We start from the raw sequence: 14,772 nt of genomic DNA, 5'->3' as shown, positions 1-14,772 counted from the left end.
TGAGCAAAATAGTTCTATATATTTGTGACACAAAACTAGCTGCCCTCCTCTGCTATAGTTTAAGAGGTTAATAAACAGGTCTGGTATCAGGTTTCAGTAGCTTTCAATCTCCACCTATTCATGTTCTTAAAGTGTAGCTCACTTTCTGTGGTCTAAAATATTTAGAAATCTGGATGGAAACCAATATGCACAGAGGATAAGATGAGGATGTTATTCATAATTCATTTTTAATTAGCAGGACATAAAACCCTGAAAGCAACTTTCTAACTCTAGGTAACACATGCAAATACTCAAAATAGATACCATGAAAATACTCAAAATAGAGACCATGAAAATAACCATGATGAGAATTAGATTGAATTCTAAGAAATGAACATTTTCATTAAGTCAAAAAATGATCAGAGTAATTTTTGTGACTTAACCTATAACCTACTGTTTCACCTATTACCATTGGTAGGCCAAGTAATGGCTTTCTATATTATAGTTGAACATTTCCCAAACCAGAGTAATCATATAGGTGAGATGCTTTTTAGGCAGTTCAGAGATGACAGAATGAATAAATTGAATCAAGACTGAGAAAGCTACTTCTTTGGTTGGATACGGAGAAGACTAAGAAAGTGGTGAGAGTCAATGTGGTTCCAAAAAACCCCTGTCTCTCTGGTACATACGATTCACAAACATTTGCTCCTCGTGAGACAGGATGCTGGTGAGATGTGCGCCCTGCAGACGGCACTCCCTTTCCGCTGCGTCCCATGTGCGTCGGTGGGCGAAGTATTTGTAGCACTGCCCTTGGAATTTGTGCCAGCCGTAGTCACACGTCTCGGTGTCTGAGAAGAAACAAGGCAGGGGCTTATTAAACTCATCTACGTCATTCCAACTTGGCTCCTCAGACCAAGTGATGATAGGATACCCAAGCCAATATCTATGCAATGTCCCTGAAGAAACTGATTCATAAAAGTTGGTCTCGATGACAAAGAAATCATTATAAAGTGAGCCCAAGTGACCCCTGCGAAGTGGGTGGCTGTACGTCTTTGGACAGAAAATGCAATATCTAACTACAACTTCCTTGATTAAATCCAGTTTCTCCAGAAGAGAAAACTGAAAGATTGGCCAGCCCAAACTTTGCAGGGCTGCGGGGTCTGCTGACTTACTTGTGAATCAGTTGGGACCAATTCCTTACCAGCTCAACTTTTTAAAGAGAACCATTCAAGTGATAAGATAAGAATTCCGGGTAACAGAGTTATGAATGCTCTATTTGCAGAAGACTTCAAAGGCTCTAGAAGTAGTCCTTCCTCACTGCCCAGAGGAAGCCACGAGCTTGCCACATGTAAGATTTACATAGATACTGCTTAAATGTGTGCTTTTTTTCTCAAAAAGAGAAAAATTGGTGACTTCCCAGAATAAATATGTTAAACATTCAAGTTTATTAAAAACAAAATAACTCTGTTCTTTAACTTAGTACCCTTCCTCCAGGTCATCGTGTGTGTGTGTGTGTGTGTGTGTGTGTGTGTGTGTGTGTGTACACATGCACACATGCATGCTTTCTCTTTTACAACAAGCATAGCATAATAAAGATCATGTTGTATTGAAAACTTTTCAAAAATATCTAAATTGTACAATGATAGTAAGCTTCAGATTTACTTTCTCTTTTGCCAGCTTTCACGTATGTTTTCCAAAAAAAGTGGCCTTGCTAATAACACTGTATTTTCATTTTCTAATTTCCTGCAGACTCATTCATGGGGGGATACTCTGTACATTAAATCATGATCAGTGGAAATCATTTCAACTTTAAAAAAAAATGCATCTCACAAATATATTGAAGTAGTAACAAAGCTAACAAAACTGCAATGTTTATAGAATGTTAGACACCAAGGAAACCTTCCAGATTATCTAATACTTTACCCCTAATTTTGCTTGTCGATAAAGGAAGCCAAACCCAACTAGATTAAATAAGTGCTTGTTTTATATGGTAGACTTGGTGGCCAAATTGGAACGGCTTATCTGGCTTATCTCCTCATTCTCCCTCAGTATACTCCTCTTTCTAAAGTTGTGGGAAAGTCTCCTTTTTAAGAGATTTAATTTTTTTTTCCTGGCTGCAATGATTTTAACCATAACTACAACAGATGCGGCTTATCTCTGGATGCAGCCTTCATCTGAGTTTAGTCTATCAGGCCTGTTGTTTAGTTACAACTGGCTGACTAATTGTTTTGAGTAATGTGTACTGGAAGTTTTATTCAAGTGTGGTTTGGAGATCGCCAAATCTCACTGGAGAGGACTAAGGACACAGCTCCATGGTTTGGTATGGAACTAGCACTAATCCCCAAATAAAGCAAATTTTGACTATTTGTAATGTCCCTTTGGGGAAGTTCCTTTGGAAGAGTTAAGAGGTAAGGTGGGAGGATAAGGAGGAAACAGACCTTTATATATGAGGAAATTACTCTATTCGGTAGGAAAATAGAAAAAAAATTTAGAACACTTTACCACCAAAGTCACTACTGTGAGGTTTTTAGGCGCAATAAAAAAGGCAAGAGAGACCGTGCGCCAAGAAGAAAAAGAATTTTAATGCAGTCTCGGCGGATGATAGGAACTGGACCGCTCCTAAAGACCTCCAAATTTCTCCGAGGCTGGAAGGGAAACGCCCTTCCTTTTAAAGTTTACATCTGTGGAAAATCCGCCCCTCTCGCGATATCGCCTGTCTCGCGATATTGCCCAGCAGAGTCTCCTCCTTTTCTAAGGTCCTGCGCTGTGGGACCCAACCTGTCAACTACTATACTATATAATGCTGTAAACTAGTATTTATTATAATAGCTTAGCTCTCCTTAATCTTGGAAATTAGCATTTTCTTTGAGACACACAGTTAAAATTCTAGAGGATTTTTACTTCTTGAATAATATATCAGAAGACATTCTTCTATGCATTTTTTTTTTCCTATTAAACCTGGATGATTTTAGTTTGGTTTTACTTTGTGTGTGTGTGGGGGGGGGTAGGGGGTGCTAAAGATTGAACCCAGCAACATTCTACCTCTGAGCAACAGCCTCAGTCATATTTTTATTTTGAAACAGGGTCTTCTAAGTTGCTGAGTTCTCTCTAAATTGCTGAGACTGGCATCCAAAGGTGATCCTCCTGTCTCAGCCTCCTGAGGACTGGGATTATAGGGGTGCATCACAGCATCGGGTTTGGTGGGATTTTACTGCTGTTGTTGTTTTCATCTTTTATCATCAAAGTGTATTATCACTAAATATCTTTTCTTCCTTATAAATATCCCCAAATGACTATTAAATTTAGGTGTGTGATCATGTCATTGCTAAATACTATCTTGGTTTGTCCCAAAGAGGTACATTCAGGGAAAGCGTGGTCTCCAATATATTGAGGCGGTGTGAAGAGGTGGTTCGTTTAAGAGGTGGGACCAAGAAGAAAGTAATTGAAATGGATCATGGAGCCTCTCTCTCATGGTAAACTAATGCTGTCCCACAGAGTGAAAGGTTTGGCAGGAGTGGGTTAGTTCCTGCTAGAATGGATTGTTTTAGAACAAGCAAGCTCGCCAGGCATGGTGGCACATGCTTGTAATCCCAGCCCTTGAGAGGCTGAGACAGGAGGATCACACAGGTTCAAAGCCAGCCTCAGCTACTTAGTGTGGCTCTCAGAAACTTAGTGAGACCCTGTTTCCAAATAAAATATAAAATAGGTCTGGAAATATAGCCTGGAGGTAGAAGGCCCCTGGGTTCGATCCCCAGTACTGAAAAGGAAAAAAAAAAAAAAAAAAAAAAAAAGAGCAAGCTTGACTCCTTCAAGATCTCTTGTCTCCTGTGTTACCACGTGGTCCTGCCCTTTGCCTGAGGTCAGTTTCATTTCTGTTTCTCCATCACATTGTGATGTAGCAAGAAGATCCTCACCAGAAAACAATAGATAAGGCCACCCTATCTTAGTTGGTCAGTCTTCAAACCTAGGAGCTATCAGACATCTTTTCTTTATAAAGAACCTGACACCCAGTATTCTGTTATAGCAACACAAAACTGACAAATACCTTTCTTCCTATCAGAGCATAGGTCTATAAAATAAGCAACAGAGTTTCTATTGAAACCAAGATGGGAGAATTGATTGATTTGTAATACCTGAGCCACACCTTCTTAATGATTATAAATACATGTGCAAATGCCAGTTAATAAAATGGCCTTTTGTATTTTTCAAAATGTCAAGTATCCACACTGATCCTCCTAATGTATCACTCATGAATTCCACAAGTATGTAATGAAGGATTGTGTGTCCAGCAGCCTCTCCCAGGATGATATTCTGATAGGAAAACTCAAAATAAGTTTATTTGATTTTTCAACCTTACCTAAATAATGTGACTCTCATTTCATGTATTAAAAGGCAACAGTTTTTTGATGATATTTTCATAAAAATTATTCAGCGTTAAGGAAGAACATTTTGTACTTTAAAGCCACCAGAGTGCAAGAGCCAGATTGATAGAGTGTGAAACTCCTGTTCATGACCACAGAAGGTAAAACTGTCGCTCTTAAACAACTCCCCTATAAAATCTACCTTTTACTGCTGAACAGGTAATGTTTACAGCACTTCTGATATGTAGCTGCCAAGCCTTAAGAAATGGTCAGCACTTTGTCTTCCCTGGCAAGTGGCATCATTGACTCGGGCCCATCCCTGCATGCAGAGCTACAGCCCCAAGAGCCATTTTTTTCTAGATTTCCTATCTGTTATTATTCCACCAAAATGTGTCCCCTAGTTGAGAGTTTCTGAGACTTAAGAAGTTACTGATGCAGAGAAAAGGTCAGCTGAAGAAACAATGACACAGTCATCTGGGAACTTTGGATGGAAAACTGTTTAGACAACAGTAAATGCTGCTGCTGTTAATGAAGAAAACATTTGTTCTTAGGCAGCCTGAAAAGAAGAGAAGAGAAAAAAGAAAAAAAAAAAAACTTTCAGAGTTCTGGCAATAAATCACAGGAGCACAGCTGCATGGGGTATTCAGTCCGGGATGGATGTTTCTCAGCAAATAAAGTGAATGAGGTTAAAATTGATTGAAGAAAAAGCAGAATGCACCTGTAAGTTAGGTAGCACTGCAACTGGAGAACCAACTTCAAACTGGTCCTTTCAATCTTTCTTTAAAGACAGGGAAGAGGTAACTGACTCCAAAGTCCCTTCTAAGAATGCATGACTGCTCAATCCATCAGAAGCAGGTAAATAAGACAAACACCTCAGAGAACTGCTTCAGAAATGTGAAGACATGGAGGCTTTGCAGTTAATGCTCAGGTTCACTTAGCCCCATTCTATAATTTATTAGCTGTGTGATCCTGAGTCCATTAATCTTCTTTGAATCTCAATTTCTTTTTTATTTTTATTTTTTCGTGGTACTGGGGATTGAACCCAGAGGCATTCTACCTCCAAGCTACACCCCAGCCCTGTTTTTTAGTCTTCATTTTGAGACAGGGTCTCACTAAGTTGTGGAAGGCCTCACAAGTTGCTGAGGCTGGCTGTGAATCTGTGATCCTCCAGTCTCAGCCTCCCAAGTTCGCAAATTACAAACATGTGCGCCACCAGCTTTGAATCTCAATTTCTTTTTATTTTATTTTATTGGTGCACTGTATTCATACATCATAGTGGGATACAAACTTTTGTAGACATACATGCACACATCGCCCAGTCAGCCCCCACCCGATCCCCACCCCGTTCCCTCCCCATCCCTCCTTCCCATGCTTGGCTTAGTGGTTATCTTTAAGTCATCAAAAGCTTGGTATCAAACAAATGAAACTGTTATATGAGATTATCATTTTTAATTTTGGATAAATTGCTATAATACTAGATGTCAACCACTAAGCCAAGCATGAATCTCAATTTCTAACACACATAATGCATAGAAATGTGGTGTCAATCAAATTAAATAATGTACCTGAAAACAACTGGAAAACTATAAAGGAAAAAACAAATAAGCTGGGTATGGTGGCATGTGCCTATAATCCCAGTACTTGGGAGACTGAGATAGGAGGGTCATAGATTTGAGGCTAGGTTTAGCAATTGAGTGAGACTGTCACCAACCTGTTTCAAAACAAAAAGTAAAATAAAAATAAAAAGAGCTGAGAGTGTAGCTGGACAAAGAATCCTTAGACCCAAAACAACAACAAAAATAATCTCTTTTTGTTCTCTGCCAAGAGCTACACTAAGTTACTAAGGACTTTTTGTTGTTATTCAGAGCTCAATCTCCAATGCCAGCACAGTGTGTAGAAAACAGTAGGTAAGTACTGAACAAATACATTTTTAAATGTTTCTTTGTATTTAAAACTAAGAGAATCCAGGCTCATTTTAACACATTTGAATGTTTCAAGTATTTCACCCTTTTGTGGACTCAGAAAATTCTATCTTCTTACTTTTTTACTTTAAGAAAATAATTTTAGCCAAGCATGGTGGCACACACATTTAATATCAGTGTTTGGGAGGCCGACACAGGATGATCACAGCTTCAGTAATGTAAAAAGACTCTCAGAAACTTAGACTATAATTCAACATAAAATGTAAAATAGGGCTGGGGGTGTAGCTCAGAGGTAGAATGCCCCTGAGTTCAACTCCCAGTACCAAACACACACACACACACGCACACACACACGCACACACACACGCACACACACACACACAACACACACACACACACACACACACACACACACACACAATCTTGATCTTGCTTGGTCTAGTTTTATATTTAAAATTTTAAGTTTTGTTTTTTTTGAGGGTCTGGAGATGGAACACAGGGACATTTGACCTCCAAGCTACATCGCATGCCCTATTTTTTTATACTTTATTTTGAAACAGGGCGTCACTAAGTTGCGGAGGGCCTCACTAAGTAGCTGAGGCTGTCCGCGAACCGTAATCCTCTGGTCTGAGCCTCCCAAATGCTGGAATTACAAGCGTGTGCCACCACACCCGGCTTATATTTAAAATTCTAAAAGAGACTTACCCTATGCAATAGAAATTCCTTGTAACAGTAATTCAGCATATGCTGCTGTTAGCTTTTCTTTAATTGTAGTAACATCTGGATTAACGCCGCAAAGCACAATGTGTGGCCAGAGCGATGTGTCTCAGTGTCTAACACAGTTTCGTTTTGTCTGGTAGAATGGAAGCTTGGCACTGAGCAGTTTTATCAAAGCCAAACCACTGTATGACTTTAAGTAGAGGAAACCGGGATCCCAAAGCGGAGTGTGCTGAGCATGCAGTGTGTTTCTGATTGATGGGCTAAGAAATGTTAACATTGACCACCTAAAATACACTCTTAGGTTGGCCATAAAACACAAATTACAGGGATCCTGAGATTCTAGGCCTTTCTTTCATTCAGAAAAAAAAAAAAGCAGGTACTTCTTTAGTCAGAAAATTTCCTAGTGAGCAGATCTTTTACATAGTGTATGCTGAGCCAAGGCTACTGTATCCTAACAAGTGCATCAACTCATTCTCCAGATATGATCACTGTAAGTGCTGAGGGGGTAAAAATATAAGCAACTAACATAGGACTCAATGCTCCCTGGCACACAACACCCACTGAGGTCAATGCCTGCTTTAGCCTTAGGAAGAATTTTTATAACAGCATTCCCTTTGTTGACAAGATGTCTTTAAATTCAGGTCAGCAAACTTGTCTGCAATTCCAGTCTCTCAGCAAAGCAGCCATAATCAATTCAACACTATAACTGAGATAATCTGAGTTATCCAGATATAATTAAACCTAACACACTAGGTAACCTGTGAATTTCTTTCACAGGAAAGAGCATGCAGTCAGGCCAAAACTTTGAAATCAATAATGTTCATCATGCAAATCTTATAAAAGCTCTTACCTTGTTCACAAAGTGCACCGACATAGCTTGGAAGGCAGAGACACCTAAACGTATTAAAACCATCAACACATGTGGCTCCATTCCGACAGGGGTTAGAGTGGCATTCATCGAAATCTGCAATAGAATTTGAAAACCCACAAAAACTACTTTCAAAACTAGTGAAAGAAGTCTGTTTAGTGTGAGATTGCCTGATATGATAAAGTATGGCCAGTTATATTTAAATTTCAGATTACTTAAAAATTCCATGTTTTAGCAAACGTATGTCCTATGCTACTTTTAAAGCAAACTTAAACTAAAAATAATTACTCCATTTTAATATGAAATTCAAGTTTAACTGACCAACTGCATTTTTATTTGCTGAATATGTTTGCCACAAGAAAATTTCAAAGCTATTGAGAGTACGGTCAATGTCTCATTAGGTAAATCTCATGGGCCCTAAAACTGATAAAGAATCCTCCTAGCATTCCCATCTCCAACCTCAGTTTACACCCTGATTATCTCACATGTTAAAACATACAAAACAACCTGCCCTGACTACCTCTGGGATCTTTACTCTTCAATATATCCTTTCCCCTGCTGACTGTCATCTTTTTTGAACACAGTCATGATCATTTTATTCTTTTGCTTCCATCTTTCCATGGATCCCACTCGTCCAGGGCAGCGGTCCTCAAAGTGCACTCCCTGGACCAGCAGCATCAGCATCACCTGAGAATGTTGGACACGCACGTCCCAGTCCCACCTCACACCTATTGAATCAGGTGCTCTGGAATGAAGAGGACAACCTGTGTTTCACTACGCCTCGTGGGTGATTCTGTTGTATTCTGGTGTTGCAAAAGCACTTGACTAGATATGAATTAAAACTATGCGGTACACTGAATTCAAGACCTGCTCAGGTGTCAGGGTTGTCTAGCATTGATCCCCAAACATACTTGGCTTCCCTTTTTAAGAAAATGAGCCCCCATACCCCAGAAATCGATCTTCTTTAAGTAAGAAACAAAAAGATGCAGTGAAAATTTCCAGTGTTAGCAGCCCTCCAGGTGGTTATCTCCTTGAGTTTCAGTTAAGACTCTACCAGCTGCTAGTTAGTATTCTCTCACCACAAGTCTCCCTCCCCTCAAATCTCTAAGTAGGCAAACATGAATGCTTCAGTCACTCGAATACAAATGCGTTCTGCACTTTGTGGCCACTGTGTTTCTGTCTGCAGTGTTGGATCTCCCTCCGCCACCTAGCAAACCCTCCTCAACTTTAAGGTTTCTGTCCAGTGTGATCTTTTTCTATACAGACCTCCATGTTTTCCCCTGATGAGATGAGTAACTATATTCTCATAGCATTTTGCAATAACGCTATTTATTACTCATTAAGTTATTTTAATTGATCTCAAGGTAAAACAGAATGGGAGCAAGATAAATGCTTTTATACATGTAAATTTGTGGGGGAAGGTACTGGGGATTGAACCCAGAGGTACTGTGCCACTGTGATACATCCCCAGCCCCTTTTTTTTTTTTTCATTTATTTTGAAATTGGGTCTCTCTAAGTTGCTGAGATTGGCCTCGAACCTGTGACCTTCATGTATCAGCCTCTCAGTACTGGGATTATAGATGGGTGCCACTGTGCCCAGCATTATACATGTAAATTTGATATAATTTATCCTTAAATATTATGTGTTGCTATTTCTATACTCCCAGTCATTAGCACAGAAACAGAGCTCACTATGGACTTAAAAAAAAAAAAAAAAAGACAAGCATTCTTTTAACATGAACATTGGGATTCTATCCCAGTATTTTTGTTCAGTCCAAAATTTTATTGGTGGACTTTCTCTACACAATCATTTTAAGCAAACCTCATGGTACCTTCGAAAAGAACATTTATACAAAATATCCATTTTTTCTGTCTTTTCCATCAGTCTTTCATCATTCTTTCCAATGTACTAAACATTTTCACTTCATATTCCAGTCTAGTGGTCCTGAGACATCATCATGTGCCATAATGACCCCAAAGGTCTTGGAAAACCACAGATTTTCCACATTAGGTCTGACATGGGACAGGATTTCTAACATTCTCAGCTGATGCTGGTTCTGCTGTCCAGGGTCCACTCTTTGAGGACCACTGTCCTAGGCGACTGGGATCCATGGAAAGTGACATCTATATTTAGTCAAACTGAAACAGATGACTTTTTTGTTTTTAAAGAGAAAGAAACCAAAATAAGAATATGGAAGTTAAAGGAACTGATTTATTAAAGAGTAAATCATATTTTTTGGAAACCAAAGGGGATGAAGGGAACCCAAGTGTTTGAGAAAGAGAGGCTGAGTCAGAGAAGGGTCTGTCTTATTTGTAGAAGAGAAGAAAGTTATCCCAACACAAAAGAACTCAATTTGTAATTTTCATTGTTTCCTAAACTTTAAAATGGAGTTTTCTTTAAACTGTATTTAATCTGAATATGTATTAATATGAAGAAATGAAGAATAAATAGAAAATTTAAAAAATATATATTTATTTATCTTTACATTTGAAGAATTTATTCTAAACCACACACACAGAATCGTGGTATGGTGGCGCACACCTGCAGTCCCAGCGCTTGGGAGGCTGAGACAGAAACACTGTAGATTCAAGGCAAGCTTCAGTGACTTAGCATGACCCTTAGCAACTTAGTAAAACCCTGTTTCAAAATAAAAAAAATTAAAAAGGCTGAGGGTATAGCTCAGAGGTAGAATGCCACTGCATTCAATCCTCAGTACCAAACCAAACGGAAACACATAGTTGACTTGAGTAAGCCTCACTGAGTCTGGGTTGTATTAACAGAATTCAATAAGCACCTGTCCTCATTTTCCAGACCCAAATTGATTACTCTCCAATTTTAACTGCATTCACATATGGTTCATCTAGGCCTGGATTTCTCTAACACCTCTGATTGATTCAATAATACAAATTTCCCCCGCAGTGTACCCTCTGGAAACGAATTGCCGTCTCTGGGCCAAGAAGAGATCTTACCAAGTTCACACTGGTCTCCCCCGTATCCGGGCACACAAGTGCATACATAGGAAGTTTCAGTAGGGTAGCAGGTGCCTCCGTTAAGGCACGGGTTCGTTTTGCACCGATTAAGTCCTACAATATTCAGGAAAGTAAGAAAAACAGTCAGGCTCATCTCTAAAGTTCTATGTATTTTAGCATAAAATGTCACTTATTGCTACCACAATCTAAGCTTTACCATAGCACCTTAGAGATCCTACATATAAAAATTGACATTAACTTTACTCTGGAGTGTTTCTTGACGTTTTAACTGATTGTTACAAATTGAATCTAGCTCATTTCTAGGGTTCAATCATTATTACTTTTTAACGGTATTTTATACTTATCTGGGAACTAATATATTCTACTGCAGATTTAGTTGGCATGATAATGGTAATTGATTTTAGTCAAAAATGATTACATGTATGTGCACAGTGAATGGAAAATGTATTCTTTTAAACGGGGTTAGTTCATGTGAAATGGCTGGGTACACAGAACATGCATTCTTTTTAGCAGATTGGCTTGTTACCATTATTTGAATTATCATTGCCTTTTACCACTTAATGCTCAGAAACTGTTTTTCTTCGAAAGTGTGCACTGAAGTCTCTTCTGCTACATTAATATGCTTTTTCCAAAAACACGTTCCAAATGTACTCCTTTAAACTATACTTGAAGGAAAGCAACATGAGTTAAACTCTTCTGTATAAAAACAAACCCAAACACAAAATCTTCACCTAACCCCAAGCTTTTATTATGATTTCCTAATCAAAACATAATAAGACCAACCCTTCTAGGAGATCAGTGAAAAGACCAACAACATAAATTTACGAGGACAGATAATTTAAAACGTATTTTCTAAATGCAAACACTTTTATACCATATGAAGCACAAATTTTATTTTTAATATAGTTTGGATATGTGTATCTTCATTAAGAGTTTATATTTATTCTTTGAAATTTTTTCCAGAACTGCTTAATTCTCAAAATGTTCAAGAATCCGAATGAGAGTTGAGAATCTTACAAAACAACTGAAATAAAACAGATCGCATATGGAATACAACCAGATTACGAAGAATTGTAAATCTTAAAACCCTAATATAATTACACATCAAAAGATGTCTAACTTCTGATGAAACATTGGCTCTAGAAGATAATGAGCCATTTCCCACGCAAGAATGTCAAACTCAAACTTTTTGAGTGTTAAGTACATTCTGGAAAACTAGAAAGACTAGATGAATACACATTCCTCTTTGGAATTCACAGTAACTGTAGGAAAATTTGGACATATACATTAACTTCTAAAAACACCCCAAGTCAGGTGTGATGGCTCATGCCTGTAATCTCAGTACTTGGGAGGCTGACACAGGAGGATCAGCGGTTTGAGACCTCCTTCAGCAATTTATCAAAACTTTCTGAAGCCGGGCGTGGTGGCGCACACTTGTAATCTAAGCATTTGGGAGGCTGAGACCTGAGGATCACGGTTCATGGACAGCCTCAGCTACTTAGTGAGGCCCTCCGCAACTCAGTAAGACCCTGTTTCAAAATGAAGAATAAAAAAATTGGGCAGGTGTGTAGCTTGGAGGTCAAATGCCTCTGGGTTCCATCCCCAGACCAGCAAAAAAAAAAAAAAAAAAAAAAAAAGACTTTCCACAATGTAGCAAGGCCCTGTTTCAAAACAGAAAATAAAACTTGTGGGGGTATAGGGTGGTAGGTAGAATGCCCTTGGGTTCAATTCTCAGTACTACACACAGATAAATAAATAAATAAATAAATAAATAAATAATAAATATTGTCCCAATTTTTCTATGATACTTTTCCCTATATAGTTCCAAACATAGTTAAATATTCCTAGCAATCTTAGATGTCTACATTTAAAAGCACACTGCCTAAATAACACAGTTTTGGGTAATGGTATGTCTACATCTGTGCAGAACCAAAATGAACTGTCTCTAAAAGTGCTCTGAGACTGTGATGTGTCACATAAACAGGAAAACTATCATTGTTCCCGCCAGGACAGTAGACACCATGCTGAGATCACAGGCAGGAGTTGGTGAGAAAGTGGATCTTTTTGTGAACCGGAAGAAGTTGTGATGAGGAGAGAAGATTGGCTGTTAGAAAGTTCTTCTTTCCCTAAGTAGTTTGCATTAGCCTCCAAAAGTTGACTCTCCATCAGATAGGCCAGGCAATCCCACGTGAGCTGCTGTTTACTAGATTAAGCTAAAGTGACTGTTTGCAATAAAGATACAAACTCCAGTTTTTGGTAAGTATCGCAAACTGGATCACTGGTATCCATTTCTCACTCATTTCTCAGACTTCACTCTCCATATATTTATATAATTGCTGCCAATTATTTCTGTAATATATTTTCAACAACCTGAAGTATATTTCAACTTAAATTATGAAACAACAAATACTGGCCACATTACAAGGTTATTAGTTACAAAATAAATATTGAGTGACACAAAAAAAAATCCAATGTTAACATCTTTGAAAAATTTTAATCACAAAATACTCCAAGCCATCGATTTTTTTAAAAATTACTTTCAGAATTTTTTGCTCTTTCTGAAATGCAAGATGAAACACAAGTGGCACAAAAATAGTATTATATGATCAGAATCATTCTCATAATATCCATATCACACAACATATTCACTAAAATAAAACAAATATTTTCAACCAACACAGCCTTTCAAGTACTGATTTCTTTCCTTGTCTGTGTAGCAGCTAGGAGGTGATAGGGATTTATGGTTTTCTCTGACACTATTATTTTAAAAATAGCATTCCAAGAAATACCATAAAAGCCAACTTCCCAATATTCTCAGACTGAACAAAGAAAAACCTAATTCTAAGTTAAAAAGTCCAAGATCTCTGACTGCATATCATTGTAAAAACAACTGTTCATTTCTATATTACATTGAAAAACAGCAAAGGGCAGTAAAAAGACCATGGATTTCCAAGTGTGACTGATCTAGGTTCAAATCTTACTTTTGCCGTGATGTGGCTTTGCAACCTTGGGCAAGTTACTGACCCTGGCTGAACCTCCACGTCCTAACTTTTTACATCAGGGTAATAATTGTGCTTTAGAACCTTTTGGTGACGATCAAATGAAAGGGTCCATGTGAAGCAGTATCAAATACATGTTTTCTGGTATGTCCAATAAATAAAGAGAAATCTCTCAATAGCAGGACGCAAATATATGCTAAGTAAATATCCACTATGGTCAGGCACTATTGGAAGCCTTATGTAGACTATCTCAAGCAAGGAAATTACATTAACGTATGAACCGAACATTGATATTACACAAGCTGCAAAATATTTATTAAAGCTATTTATCACTCCCAAATGTTAAAGGTCTGAAAGATTTTGATAATTGTGATATATCATCCATCAAGGGTAGAGTTTTTTAAAAAAGAAAAAGGACATTTTTCTGTTTAAAAAACTAATAGGAGCCGGGCGAGGTGGCGCACGCTTGAAAAACCCATATTCGGGAGACTGAGACAGGAGGATCGTGGTTGGCGGGCAGCCTCAGCTACTTAGTGAGGCTCTTTGCAACTCAGTGAGACCCTGTTTCAAAATAAAGAATAAAAAAATAGGGCTAGGGGTGTAGCTCGGAGGTAGAATGTCCCTGGGTTTCATCCCCAGTACCGCAAAAAAAAAAAAAAAAAAAAAATCAATCTAATAGGTACAAACATAAGTCATATGACAAAGGTGAGGTGTAGAAACACATTGAATTTTTATACCATTATTTTCATTTGTCCATGTCGCAGCTGAAAATTATTTTTAAAACACAGAAAAAAACAGTACATCCGTAAAGCCCCAAAAGGCTCTATACTTACTTTCATTGCATCTCATTATGATCTCAACACTGTGGACTGGCCTGCTGCTATATAAACAATATAAAAATCTCCATTGATTTCATTGCACATTAGAAATTA

At 38.1% G+C, this 14,772-nt stretch overlaps 1 protein-coding gene across 4 annotated transcripts in view; it reads right to left on the bottom strand.

Moving 5' to 3' along the window:
• VCAN (versican) overlaps positions 1 to 14,772 on the bottom strand; it is a gene marked incomplete at both ends in the record, with an annotated part of 104,366 nt that overhangs the window by 27,108 nt on the left and 62,486 nt on the right. For all 4 annotated transcript variants that reach the window (XM_080696291.1, XM_080696293.1, XM_080696292.1 and 1 more), the window contains 3 exons: positions 669 to 827; positions 7,833 to 7,946; positions 10,821 to 10,934. In XM_080696291.1, the coding sequence (XP_080552417.1) occupies positions 669 to 827; positions 7,833 to 7,946; positions 10,821 to 10,934 (387 nt within the window). The remainder of the gene's footprint in view (positions 1 to 668; positions 828 to 7,832; positions 7,947 to 10,820; positions 10,935 to 14,772) is intronic.

Source organism: Muscardinus avellanarius, assembly GCF_963383645.1.
Source record: "Muscardinus avellanarius genome assembly, chromosome: 1".
Classification (NCBI taxonomy): Eukaryota; Metazoa; Chordata; class Mammalia; order Rodentia; family Gliridae; genus Muscardinus; species Muscardinus avellanarius.
The sequence above is the reverse complement of the archived record's forward strand: the minus strand, read 5'-3'. Positions and strand labels throughout refer to the sequence as shown.